Source organism: Rhinoraja longicauda, chromosome 21, assembly GCF_053455715.1.
Source record: "Rhinoraja longicauda isolate Sanriku21f chromosome 21, sRhiLon1.1, whole genome shotgun sequence".
Lineage (NCBI taxonomy): Eukaryota > Metazoa > Chordata > Chondrichthyes > Rajiformes > Arhynchobatidae > Rhinoraja > Rhinoraja longicauda.
In genome coordinates, this window is record NC_135973.1 from 8104711 (window position 1) to 8119655 (window position 14945).

A 14945-nucleotide genomic window follows, 5' to 3' on the forward strand; every position below is an offset into this window, starting at 1 on the left:
CCATCAACATAGGCAGTTATTCCTCTGCTCCAGCTAGCCTCTCCTGCGGAGTTCCACAAGGCTCCATCCTAGGCCCCATTCTCTTCTCTCTATACATGCTCCCCCTTGGCCAAATCATTCAAAGGCACGGCATTTCTTTCCACTGCTATGCCGATGACACTCAGCTTTACCTCCCCCTGAAACCCAACAACCAGTCAAATTTAAACAGCCTCTTACACTGCCTTGAGGACATAAAATGTTGGATGGCACAGAACTTCCTCCAATTAAATGAGAGCAAGTCTGAGGTCATCCTATTCGGCCCCCCCCCCCCGACTCCATCAAATCGATAACAGGCAGTCTTGGAAGCCTATCCTGCCTAGTCAAACCGCATGTCAAAAACCTCGGCATGTCAAAAACCTTGACTCTGCATTAAAATTTGACAAGCAAGTCAACGCTGTGGTAAAAGCCAGCTTCTTCCAACTTCGTACCATAGCTAAAATCAAACCTTTCCTCCAATTCGACGATACTGAAAAAATCATTCACGCTTTCATTTCCTCCCGCCTAGACTACTGCAACTCCCTATACACTGGGATCAGCCAATCTTCCCTGTCCCGCCTGCAACTGGTCCAAAACGCCGCAGCGAGACTCCTGACGGGTACCCGTAAAAGGGACCACATCACGCCGATTTTGGACTCTCTCCACTGGCTCCCTGTACGGTACAGAATCAACTTCAAGCTCCTCCTATTCACATATAAAGCCCTAAATGGACATTCCCCCCCCCTACATCAAAAATCTTCTAACCCACCTCTCTAACTCCAGGTCCCTCAGGTCGGCCGACTTGGGGCTACTCACTATCCCACGATCTAGGCTTAAGCTCAGGGGTGACCGCGCTTTTGCGGTTGCAGCTCCTAGACTGTGGAACAGCATCCCTCTCCCCATCAGAACTGCCCCCTCCATCGACTCCTTTAAGTCCAGGCTCAAAACCTATTTCTACTCCCTAGCGTTTGAGGCTCATTGAGGAGGCGCTGTGAACTGTTTTGTATGTGCTGTTATGTTTGCGTGCTACTGTATGTTTCATTTTTTTCCTTAGTACCTAATCAGATGTACAGCACTTTGGTCAACGTGGGTTGTTTTTAAATGTGTTATACAAATAAAATTGACTTGACTTGACTTGATCACTAAACATTTTGGAGCTAATTTGGCTGAAGAATTGCCATATTATCTGGCCAGTTAACAAATAAAACTCTTTGATGTCCAGTAAGGTCTACTGCTATTTTATTTTACCAAAGAACACAGAAGATCAATCCACAAGGTGTGGAATCTAATCTTTAATTGTACAATTCATCCAAATTTAAAAATGTTATATATATAGTGTTCAAGACCACAATCACAAAAACATAAAACAAATCAAAACATTTTACTGTATCTTGTTTCAAACTTACAATTAGAAAAATGTATTCTATTACATAGAAAGGTGTCACAAGTCTAATGGCAGGGTGTTTTCCCCCTCATTTCAGAGAGTTTGTGTTAAGGATAAGATTTCCTTTCTCTCACATCATACAGAGTCATACAGAGTGGAAGCAGGCCCTTTGGCTAAACTTGCCCACACTGGCCAACATGTCCCATCTACACTACTCCCACCTGCCTGTGTTTGGCTCATATCCCCTCTATACCTGTCCTATCCACATACCTGTCTAAATGTTTCTTAAATGTTGCGATAGTACCTGACTCAACTACCTCCTCCGGCAGCCCATTCCATACACCCACCACCGTTTGCATGAATCTTATAGAGGTGTATAAAATCATGAGAGGAATAGATCGGCTGGATGCAGAGTCTCTTGCCCAGAGGAGGTGAATCGAGGAGAGCATAGGTTTAAGGTGAAGGGGAAAATATTTAATAGGAACCTGGGGGGTATTTTTCACACAAAGGGTGGTGTGTGTATGGAACATGCTGCCAGAGGAGGTAGTTGAGGAAGGGACTATCCCAAAGTCTAAGAGACAGTTAGACAGGTACATGGATAGGACAGGTTTGGAGGGATATGGACCAAACGCGGGCAGGTGGGACTAGTGAAGCTGGGACATGTTGGCAAGTTGGGCCGAAGAGCCTGTTTCCACACTGTATCACTCTATGTCTCTATGAAAACGTTAACCCTCAGGTTCCTCTTAAATCTTTTCCCGCTCACCTTAAACCCAGGACCTCTGGTTCTCGATTCCCCAACTCTGGGCATGTGACTCTGTGCATCTACCCGATTTGTTCCTCTCATGATTTTGTACGCCTCTACATGATCACCCTCATCCTCCTGCTCTCCAAGGAATAGTGTCCTAGCCTGCTCCACCTCTCCAGACAGCTCAGGCCCTCAAGTCCTGGCAACATCCTCTCTGAAAATCTTCTCTGCACCCTTTATCAAGTATTACCACGTCATGATAATTTTTCTTAGTCAGTCCTTTCCCAGTATGATGGTAATGAATGACAGGCTGAAAAATCATCTTTCAACCCTAATATTTGATCTGCCGTGAGTTTGCATCACAAGGAATTGATAAACTTATTAGCAACATCTGCAACTATTTAACATTACCGTCCTGCACTAAAAGATTACCGAGGGGTTAACTTAAGCATTTGGATTTGTGATTTTGTGAAATATTTCCAATATGACAACTTTATTAAAGATTTGTATCAATATCACCTCAAGCAAGACCAACAGAAACAGATAGTTTTAATAACCCAGACCAAATAGTTTTTTTGGCATAATTTATATGTTCAATTTGCTTTCATCCATCTTTAACGACTTGCTAAATCATTTTATGAAGTGATTTTATATACTTCCAATGAGAAGATGTCTTATTAACTGTGAGTACTTGTAAAGTATATATCGGCAAATAAGGCAAAAAAAACCCTAAGATTTGGCCTTTAAAAATACTGTACAGTGCAGAACTCCTCAGTAGTTTGTTTAGTTTAATTTAGAGATACAGCGCGGAAACATGTCCTTCGGCCCACCGAGTCCGCACCGACCAGCGATCCCCACAACTTCTCCAACTTTAGATAGTTCCTCTGTCCCTCTCTTCCCCTCCCCCTTCCTAGATCTCCCACTGTCTTCCTGTCTCCACCTATATCCTTCCTTTGTACCGCCCCCCTGACATCAGTCTGAAGAAGGGTCTCGACCCGAAACGTCACCCATTCCCTCTCTCCTGAGATGCTGCCTGACCTGCTGAGTTACTCCAGCATTTTGTGAATAAATACCCACACATTAACACTATCCTACACTAGGGACAATGTTTACATTTATACCAAGCCAATTAACCTACAAATCTATACGTCTTTGGAGTGTGGGAGGAAACCGGCATTCTCGGAGAAAATCCACGCAGGTCACAGGGAGAACGTACAAACTCCGTACAGACAAGCACCCGTGGTCAGGATTGAACCGGGGTCTCTGGCGCTGCAAGGCAACAACTCTACCGCTGCGCCACCGTGACCGCCCTCAGTAGAGATGTACTGATATGTCCCACCAAGATGCAGCATAGAACGCCACAGATCCTTCTGCCCTGTGGCTATCAAACTGTAATGCTCCTCCCCCTTCTGTCGTGGGGTAGCTGACTCCCCCTCCCACCTACCTCCCAATCTTTGCACAAGACAAATCCTGGACATTCCGCTCGTCACTTTAATTTCATGTTTCACGTGTCTTGTGTTTTGCGAGCGTTGGCATGCCAATTTACCTCCTGGGATAAATAAAGTTCTATCGTATCGCATCGTACCATAACTCAGAAATCCTCATTCATATCACTCCGGCATGGACCAACAGATGTATCCTGAGAGAAATCAGGAGAAGGAGTTCTTTGCATCCTATTCTCAATCCATCTGAGATCAAGACTAGGATATGGACAGAGAATTGAGTGCACAAAGTGCTTTTGAAGTGTCTAAAGACATGTACCACTTTATACAATGTGATACTTCTTATCTATGGAATGCAATTTTTGTTCTAAATTTAAAATGGCATTTTTTGCAATTTCCTTTTGCCATCTAAACACCTTTTGGTTTTGAAATACTTCTCCACCGAGCGTATCTGCACAACTTTTAAGTATTAAGAATGCCAGTGGTTGCAAATAATAGATTAATAATAGTCATGGAACCATAGTCACTTGGCATGGAAACAGGCTCTTCGGCCCAACTTGCCCATGCCACCCAAGATGCCCCACCGACGCTAGTCCCATCTGCCCACGTTTGGCTCATATCACTCTCAACCTTTCCTATCCACAAATGCAAGATGGATGATTCTATTGAACAAAGTAATAGATTGATAAGGTCATACAGCGTGGAAACAAGCCCTCCAGGCCTACTTGCTCATTCCGACCAACATTCCCCCTCTACACTAGTCCCAGCTGCCTGCATTTGGCCCGAATCCCTCTAACCCATCCTATCTATGTGCCTGTCTAACTGTTTCTTAAACATTGTGATAGTACCTGCCTCAACTACCTCCTCTGGCAGCTCGTTCCATACACCCACCACCCTTTATGTAAAAAAGTTACCCTTCAGGTTCCCATTAAATCTCCCCCCCCCTCACCTTAAACCTGTCCTCTGGTTCTTGAATCTCAAATTTACCTGAGCTATTCCTCTCATGTTTTTGTACATCTCTATAAGGTCGCCCCTCATCCTCCTGCGTTCCAAGGAATAATAAGAGTCCTAGCCTTCTCAACCTTTCCCTGTAGCTCTGGCCCTCGAGTCCTGGCAACATCCTTGTGAATCTTCTCTGCACCTTGGTGTCTAATGTCTGCTAGGTGTCGGATTTTACTGAAGAACACAACAGAGTTTAAGCGAGTTAGTCTTTTTATATTTTAATACATCCAGTCAGGATTCACATTACAATTCTCTGCAACATTAGTTGAATGATTCACAGAAACGGAGAATCCAATATTATTGAAGGATGACAATTTCCCAGCTGCCAATAAAACCGTTTTTAAAAAAAGATAATGATTCTTACAGATTATGTTAACAGGTGTGAAAACACCACCACATTCAGAAGGAATTAATACAACATGATTAGCATTGCAAGAAGAATTGTTTATACAAAATTATCATGGACATAACGATACCAAATGACTTGCTTTGAAGTTATTGGTTTACTGAATTCAAATGGCATGATTTGATAATTTCTGTTTAATAACCTATTCGTGTATTAATAGACCAACACCGTGTGGCTTGTTCTATGTTTGCATTTACAACTAGGTCATGGCGAACTGTGCAGTGTTTTCTCATTATCAACATGAAAAACCCATCATTACTTTCTCACCGTAAATTACAAGGTATCACGAGAAGAAAAAGGATTAAAAAAGAAAATATTTTCATATCTGGCAGTGGAAATTTAATTCACGGCAAGTGGCATAATTGCCAAATGCTACTTTAAAAATAATTAATAGTTACTCAATACATTCAGAAAAATCACCGCGAAGTCCCCAAACAACAGTCCCCATTGGCTAGATCAGATAACATCCACTTGACAAAGTGTCCCAGTTATTCAGTTGTTCTTCATGTTCTTTTCTTTTTGACGATACACTTCCTCTGTGAACGGCCTGACATTAGAAGAAAGAAACAGGTTTCACATATTCTGATTAAATGGAGTAACAATAATAAGGCATATAACTGAAAATACTAAACATAGAAAATAGATGCAGGAGGAGGCCTGCCTTCTCCCCACCATATCCCTTGATCCCACGAGCCCCTAGAGCTCTATCTAACTCTCTTTTAAATTCATCCTGTGAATTGGCCTCCCCTGCCTTCTGTGGCAGAGAATTCCACAAATTCGCAACACTCTGGGTGAAAAAGCCTTTTTTGTCATCTCAGTTTTAAATTGTCTCCCCTTTATTCTTAGACTGTGGCCCTTGGTTCTCGACTCCCCCAACATTGGGAACATTTTTCCTGCATCTAGCTTGTCCAGTCCTTTTATAATTTTATACGTTTCTATAAGATCCCCTCTCATCCTTCTAAATTCCAGTGAATACAAGCCCAGTCTTTCCACTCTTTCCTCATATTGTCCTATACTGTCCTATGGCTCCAAATATTAAGCGTGGCCAGATATTAATATTGATACGGTATGCAGGTGCATGGTCATAAGATCATACGTGATAGTAGAAATAGGCCATTCAGCCCATCAAGTCTACTCCACCATTCAATCATGGCTGATGTATCTCTCCCTCCTAACCCCATTCTCCTGTCTTCTCCCCAAAACCTCTGGTACCCGTACTAATCAGGAATCTATCTACCTCTGCCTTAAAAATATCCACTGACTTGGCCTTCACAGCCTTCTGTGGCAAAGAATTCCCACAGATTCACTAACTTGAAGGTGGAGTTGCCGGTAGATGGGGTGGTCAAAAAGGCTTTAGGCACATTGGCCTTCATCAGTCAGAGTATTGAGTATAGAACTTGGGAGGTCATGTTGCAGTTGTATAAGATGTCGGCGAGGCCACATTTAGAGTATTGTGTTCAGTTCTGGGCACCATGCTACAGGAAAGATGTTGTCAAGCTGGAAAGGGTACAGAGATTTCCGAGGATGTTGCCAGGGCTACAGGGACTGAGCTGTATGGAGAGGTTGAGTAGGCTGGGACTCAATTCCTTGGAGTGCAGGAGGATCTTATAGAGGTGTATAAAATCATGAGAGGAATAGAACGGATAGATGCACAGTCTCTTGCCCAGAGTAGATGAATCGAGGACCAGAGGAAATAGATTTATGGTGAAGGGGAAAAGATTTAATAGGAATCTGAGGGGTAATTCTTTCACACAAAGGGTGGTGGGTGTATGGAACGAGCTGCCAGAGGAGGTAGTTGAGGCAGGGACTATCCCAACGTTTAAGAAACATACGGGTACATGGATAGGACAGGTTTGGAGGGATATGGACCAAATGCGGGGAAGGTGGGACTAGTGTAGCCGGGACATGTTGGCCGGTGTGGGCAAGTTGGGCCGAAGGGCCTGTTTCCACACTGTATCACTCTATGACTCTATCAATACATATATAAATGACTAAGATAGTGTGTGGTATGGATCAGCCATGATCAAATGGTGGAGCAGGCTCGTTGGGCTGAATGGCCCATTTCTACTCCTATGTCTTATGGTACCAATCCTTGCAGTGAAAAGGCAAAATTCATTGAATCAGTGAAAAATCTGTATCTCCCTCTCCCCTGATTCAGTCTGAAGAAGGGTCTCGACCCAGAACGTCACCCAGTCCTTCTATCCAGAGACGTTGCCTATCCCCGCTGAGTTACTTCAGCATTTTGTGTTTATCTTCGGAAAAGCATCATCACTTATATAATACGATATCTCATGCCTTCCCCAAAATTTATTTTGAATTATAGATTTTTTAAATTTTCCATTTCTTTGACAAGTCACAGCAGCAATATAATCACAGAATATAGAAGATTAAACATTTTCTTTACAATGCTTTTCTCTCTCCTTCTGCTGAAGGCAGTGATTATTTTCAGAATCACAGTCCCTCTGTGAACTTTAAATAGATCTCTCTCAGACTATTTTTCAATCCTGTGAAGATGCTTTCAGACAAAACGAGGGACAACTATGACAACAAGGGTTGACTTTGGAACTCCGAGAAGATTACTTTCCGGAGTACTGTCACAAAATAAAGCTCGTTGGGCCGAATGGCCCATTTCTACTCCTACGTCTTATGGTACCAATCCTTGCAGTGAAAAGGCAAAATTCATTGAATCAGTGAAAAATCTGTATCTCCCTCTCCCCTGATTCAGTCTGAAGAAGGGTCTCGACCCAGACCCGGCTTCGATCCTGAGCTCGGGTGCTGTCTGTGTGGAGTTTACACATTCTCCCCGTGACCGTGTGGGCTTCCTCAGGGTGCTCTGGCTTCCTCCCATATTCCAAAGATGCTAATTGACCTCTATAAATTGCCCCTTGTGTGTAGAGTGCGGTTGGGAAAGTGGGGCAACACAGAGGTAGAATTAGAGTGCGGCACGGTGGTGCAGTGGTAGAGTTGCTGCCTTACAACGCCAGAGACCCAGTTTCAATCCTGACTACGGATGCAGTCTGTACGAAGTTTGTACGTTCTCCCTGTAACCGCGTAGGTTTTTTCCGGGTGCTCCGGTTCCCTCCCACACTCCACAGGTGTTCAAGTTTGTAGGTTAATTGCATTCGGTAAAAATTGTAAATTGTCCCTGGTGTGTAGGATAGTGATAGCGGTCGGCGTGGACTCGGTGGGCCGAGGAGCCTGTTACCATACTGTATCTCTTAACTAAAGTAAACTTGTGTGAACTCGTGCGATCGATGGCCAATGTGGACTTGGGTGAGCCATTGTTTGTCTGTAAAACCTAAACAAAACTCTCAGGAAAAATACAGTTTCGAAATTTGTTTACATTGACCTGTTATATTTTTAAATGTTCACATTTTGGATATGTCTAAAAGAGACAGTTAGATTGGGTCGGAATAGTTGATGATAAGCGGTCATGTTGAATAACTCCAACCAGAGTTAATAAGTTGTCTCTTCTGTTAACAAAATGTAGAAACAAAGTACTGCAGATGGTGGTTCACACCAAAGATAGACACAAAGTGCTGGAGGAACTCAGCGGGTCAGGCAGTAACTCTGGAGAAAAAAAGATGGGTGGCGTTTTGGGTTGGGTCCCTTCTTCAGAGTCCCAACGAGAAATGACAACTATCCTTTTTCTCCAGAGATGCTGCCTGACCCCGTGAGTTCCTCCAGTACATTGTGTCCATCTTCTGTTAACAACACTCTGCAATGTGAAAGGCTGGATCATTAGAGTCCTCGCGATAAGCCAGCACTAAGACAACGAGATCCCTTTTTAATTGTGGGATCTCCAGGCACCAGTGTGTTATCGCGCACAACAGAGGAGTGGGGGGGGGGGGGGGGGAGGGAGGGACAAGGGCGGCACAGTGGCGTAGTGGTAAAGCTGCTGCCTTTATCCCGTATCTGAACACTGTGGGCAGCTCGACTGTAATCGCATATAGTCTTTCCGCCAACTGGATCGCGCGCAACAAGAAAGCTTTTCACCGTAACCTCGGTACACGTGACAAATGAACAAAACTGGAGGAATATTTTATTCAGTTGTACATTTGTGGAAGGTCGCTTATGCGATGCACAATTATGAAGATTTATGTAATGTGGATGCTGCAAAATACATACCTTTCAAACAGGATTGCAACCTTGTACACAGCTGCTACCCAGGCAGTAAGGACCAGTCCAGTTGGACTAGCATTCCTGTTTATTGGCACAAGGGAAGATTAAAAGTTAATCAAAAGGAATATAAGAATGCTAAATTCATCACTGTCAAAATCCCGACAGATCTCCGAAATTAAGTGCACAATAAAAACAACTTCCTAAAATAGTTCAGCCAGCCACCACTAAAACAGATTCATTCATGAGACAACATCAGCCTTCTCACTTTTTACAAGCTTTTTTGTGTAAAAGTAATGGATTCTTTATGTGATAATCCCTTATACGGGAACCATCCATTTTGACAAGCTATTTTAGCCACTTGCATCTTGATCAATTTGTGTTTCAGAAATATTGCAGTTTTAAAATCTAAAATGCAAGAAAGATTTGCAAATTGGTGCGATTGATTCCTTCCAAGTGACTCGGTAAATTCAAATCCATGTTGACTTCTCTCTTCCCAAATTCAAAGAGTGGAGATTTCTCTTCCACGAGCACAGTTTCTCTTCTCCTAACCACAAGTTTATTCTTCTACCTCAAACCACAAATCCAATTCTCCTTCTCAGCAGCTAAAAGCAGGCTTTCAAGATGCGGTGAACAAAACATGTCAACACTATCAATAGATTAGTTTAGTTTAGGGATACAGTGTGGAAACAGGCCCTTCGGCCCACTGAGTCCGCGCCGACCCGCGATCCCCGCACATTAACACTATCCTACACACACTTTACAATTTACAATTTTACCAAAGCCGATTAACCTACAAACCTGTACGTCTGTGGAGTGTGGGAGGAAACCCGGAGCACCCGGAGAAAACCCACGCAGGTCACAGGGAGAAGGTACAGGCTCTTCCCGGCTGTTATCAGGCAACTGAACCATCCTATCACCAACTAGAGAGCTGTCCTGACCAACCTTCTACCTCATTGGAGACCCTCGGAATATCTTTAATTTGACTTTACTTGACTTTATCTTCTTATTCCTTTTATCCTGTACACTGTGGACGGCTTGATTGTAATCACGTATAGTCTTTTCGTTGACTGGACAACACACAACAAAAAAGCTTTTCACTGTACCGTGAAGAGGCTGAAGCAGGCACAGGGAAAATTAGCAAGCTCTCCACAACCAGTAGCAGAAGTCAGGATCAAACCCACATTAATCCGAATGGCCTACTCCTGCACCTATTTTCTATGTTTCTATGTTAATCATAGTGTCAGAAATTGCAAATATGGGGAGGGGTGGCACGGTGGCACAGCGGTAGAGTTGCTGCCTTACTGCGCTCGAAACCCGGGTTCCATCCTGTCTACAGGTGCTGCTCGTACGGAGTTTGTACGTTCTCTCTGTGACCTGCCTGGGTTTTCTCTGGGAGCTCCGGTTTCCCCCCACACTCCAAAGACGTAGGGGTTTGTAGGTTCATTGTCCCCAGTGTGTGTAGGTTGGTGCTAGCGTACGTGGTGATGGCTGGTCGGCACGGTCTGGGTGGGCCGAAGGGCCTGTTTCCGCACTCCATCTCTCGACTAAACTAAACTAACGATGACCTGAAGCTGAGCATGGCAATCAAACCGCAAAACTGATTGTTTCAAACAGATTGGTTTTCAAATATTAATCCCAAGAGGTTTTTAGACCGTTACCGATGAATACTCAATGTTTGATAATAATTTAGAATACTTGTTCAAGAAAAGCGAATTCCACCTCAAAAACACTGTGTTCTATGAGGTGGTTTGTACTAAATGTTTAATTAAGTGAATACAGACTAGGGTGAATATGATGGGACAGACTGTGAAGTTCAAGAGCAGACTGGTGTTTATTTCACATCAGCACCAGGTTAAAATTGACAATTATCCGAGATAATGAGGAAAATTAAAACACCAATTCATCACCACTTGTCCAGCTGGTGAGGAGTGGAATAATATGTGTGTGCTCAGTTACAACTTCATTAACTTCTAAGAGAACTGGAAGTACTGTACGTGAAGTAGCCAGTAAAAAAATAAGACACGCGCTCACCATCAAAGCACATCGCCCAGGATTGCATCACGTTCACAACAATAATGAACTATCACTAAAGATGATGAACAAAACACAGCAAATCAAGCCTTAAATGATTAACCCACCAAATGACAATACCATCGATTTGAGATAAAATCCTTAACTGCGTTGAAACTCCCAGCACATAAGCTCATAAGGAGCAGAATTAGGCCATCAAGTCTACTCCGCCATTCAATCATGTCTGATCCATCTCCCCCCTCTCAACCCCGTTCTCCTGCCTTCTTCCTATAACCCTGACACCCTGATCAATCAAGAGTCAGTCAACCTCCTCCTTAAAAATATCCATTGACTTGGCCTCCACAGCGCCTGCAGTTCCTTCCTATCCACAGGTCAATAGACAATAGACAATAGGTGCAGGAGAAGGCAATTCGGCCCTTCGAGCCAGCACCGCCATTCGATGTGATCATGGCTGATCATTCTCAATCAGTACCCCGTTCCTGCCTTCTCTCCATACCCTCTGACTCCGCTATCCTTGAGCTCTATCTAGCTCTCTCTTGAGCTTGGTCCTCAAGGGAGTTTGTGATGGAGTCTCACAGAGGGGCAAATTGGCTTCTTCTATGTATTTGCTGCAGAATGGCAGAGTTTTTCCCTGGAAACCCCGAGCGGCACGGCGGTAGACCTGCGGCCTCACAGCGCCAGAGACCAGGGTTCAGAGCTGAGCTTGGGCGATGCCTGTGCAATATGCCAGCCAACCTGTCCCATCTACACGTCCCACCTGTCTGCGTTTGGCCCACATCCCTCTAACCCATCCTATCCAATGACCAATGGCAGGTTGATATTTCCTGCCCTGAATATAATCTTGTTAAAACAAGTCGGCAATGTTAAAGTTTAAAGATTATGTAAATCTGTGCTTTTAAATGTGTGGTTTGGACAGACCATTTGAACAAGATTTACTTTTTTTGGAATGGCTCTGTTATTAACGACCATATAAAGAGTCAAGTACATCTGATCAATCTTATTTAACTGCGGACTGCAGTAATTTGCAACTCTATTGACTTTAAGTTGTCAGAGACCAGTGACCAGTGAGCTAACAGGGTTCTGCTTCAATCTTAATTCTATTGATTTTTTGGAGTAATATATAAATAGTGGAGTACAAGGATTCAATAACCTCAGCAACTGAAACACGCAACTGCTGTACGGACTGGTCATTACTTTGAGATTAAGAACAAAGTTAGATCCGATTGATCATATTAGTTTAGTTTAGTTTAGAGATACAGTGCGGCAACAGGCCCTTTGGCCCACTGAGTCTGTGCAGACCAGTGATCCCCGCACATTAATACAACCACCCTACACACACTCGGGACAATTTTACATTTACACCAGGTCAATTAACCTACAAACCTGCACGTCCTTGGATTGTGGGAGGATATCGAAGATCTTGTGAGAAAACTCAAGCATGCCACGGAGAGAACGTACAAACTCCGTACAGACAGCACCTGTAGTCAGGATCGAACGGGGATCTCTATCACTGTCAGGCAGCAGCTCTACCGCCACGCCACCGTGTCGGGGAGGGATATTGGCCGGTGGGAGTTCTGGTTGGAGCCTGACATTTGCTGGAGTGCTCAATCTAGTGGTGCATCCTCTGGAGATTGAATGGTTCTTGATTAGGAATGGTATCAAGAGGTTACGGGGAGAAGGCGGGAGAATTAATGGGGTTGAGAGGGAAAGATAGACCAGCCATGATTGGATGGCAGAGTGGACTCGATGGGCAGAATTGCCCAATTCTGCTCCTGTGTTTCGTGGTTTTATGATGGTGTTTGTTAATTATTCTGATAATTTTTTAAATGGACAATCTTGTTGCTAAGTGACTAGAAGAGTTGCCAGGTTTGTAAGCGGTGACTATAGAAAGACCAGTAGTGTCACAGAAATGCTCCATGAACTCAAATGGTACAATAGACAATAGACGCAGGAGGAGGCCATTCGGCCCTTCGAGCCAGCACCGCCATTCAATGTGATCATGGCTGATCATTCTCAATCAGTACCCCGTTCCTGCCTTCTCCCCATACCCCCTGACTTCGCTATCCTTAAGAGCTCTATCTAGCTCTCTCTTGAATGCATTCAGAGAATTGGCCTCCACTGCCTTCTGAGGCATAGATTTTCATAGATTCACAACTCTATGACTGAAAACGTTTTTCCTCATCTCAGTTCTAAATGGCCTACCCCTTATTCTTAAATTGTGGCCCCTTGTTCTGGACTCCCCCAACATTAGGAACATGTTTCCTGCCTCTAACGTGTCCAACCCCTTAATAATCTTATACGTTTCGATAAGATCTCCTCTCATCCTTCTAAATTCCAGTGTATACAAGCCTAGTCGCTCCAGTCTTTCAACATATGACAGTCCCGCCATTCCGGGAATTAATCTAGTAAGCCTACGCTGCACGCCCTCAATAGCAAGAATATCCTTCATCAAATTGGAGACCAAAACTGCACACAGTACTCCAGGTGCGGTCTCACTAGGGCCCTGTACAACTGCAGAAGGACTTCTTTGCTCCTATACTCAACTCCTCTTGTTATGAAGGCCAACATTCCATTGGCTTTCTTCACTGCCTGCTGTACCTGCATGCTTCCTTACAGTGACTGATGCACTCGGATACCCAGATCTCATTGTACGTCCCCTTTTCCTAACTTGACACCATTCAGATAATACTCTGCCTTCCTATTCTTACCACCAAAGTGGATAACCTCACACTTATCCACATTAAACTGCATCTGCCATGCATCCGCCCACTCACACAACCTGTCCAAGTCACCCTGCAACCTCATAGCATCTTCCTCACAGTTCACACTACCACCCAGCTTTGTATCATCTGCAAATTTGCTAATGGTACTTTTAATCCCTTCATCCAAGTCATTATGTATATTGTAAATAGCTGTGGTCCCAGCACCGAGCCTTGCGGTACCCCACTAGTTACTGCCTGCCATTCTGAAAGGGACCCATTTATCCCCACTCTTTGCTTTCTGTCTGTCAACCAATTTTCTATCCATTTGGAGGGGACACCCTCCAAAGACGCTGTATAATATCCAGGCTTACTGCAGTCGACAAAGAAACCCACTCATTAGCTCCATCCAACATTGCCCATCTTTCATACAGTCGGAACAACAGACCAGGAACTCGACTCAACCAATCCTTGAATTATGACCAACATCAAGACCAACAAAGACTGCTTCCGCTACTCACTGTCCCCCAGGACCATCCCTGTTTGGAATCCTTTGCCACCGCATATCAAATCTGCCGCTGATAGTAAATCTTTTAAACTGTTGCTTGCAAACACTAAATTTTAAATCTGCAACTGCATGCATGAGGGACTGCACGTTTATAGCCCAACAGTGGGGGTTGGTGCAGTATCAACAAGACAAGACAAGAGTGCACAAGAGTAGAAGGATGAGAGGAGATCTTATCGAAACGTATAACATTATTAAGGGGTTGGATACGTTAGAGGCAGGAAACATGTTCCCAATGTTGGGGGAGTCCAGAACAAGGGGCCACAGTTTAAGAATAAGGGGTAGGCCATTTAGAACTGAGATGAGAAAAAACTTTTTCAGTCAGAGAGTTGTGAATCTGTGGAATTCTCTGCCTCAGAGGGCAGTGGAGGCCAATTCTCTGAATACATTCAAGAGAGAGCTAGATAGAGCTCTTGAGGATAACGGAGTCAGGGAGTACGGGGAGAAGGCAGGAACGGGGTACTGATTGAGAATGATCAGCCATGATCACATTGAATGACGGTGCTGGCTCGAAGGGCCGAATGGGCTTCTCTT

At 44.0% G+C, this 14945-nt stretch overlaps 1 protein-coding gene across 2 annotated transcripts in view; it reads right to left on the reverse strand.

Annotated features, from left to right (window-relative positions):
* Positions 1 to 4594: 4594 nt before the first annotated feature.
* pemt (phosphatidylethanolamine N-methyltransferase) overlaps positions 4595 to 14945 on the reverse strand; it is a 72156-nt gene continuing 61805 nt past the window's right edge. For both annotated transcript variants that reach the window (XM_078417697.1, XM_078417696.1), the window contains exons 6-7: positions 9123 to 9197; positions 4595 to 5541 (exon numbers count right to left, since the gene is read on the reverse strand). In XM_078417697.1, the coding sequence (XP_078273823.1) occupies positions 5487 to 5541; positions 9123 to 9197 (130 nt within the window). In that variant the 3' untranslated portion in view covers positions 4595 to 5486. The remainder of the gene's footprint in view (positions 5542 to 9122; positions 9198 to 14945) is intronic.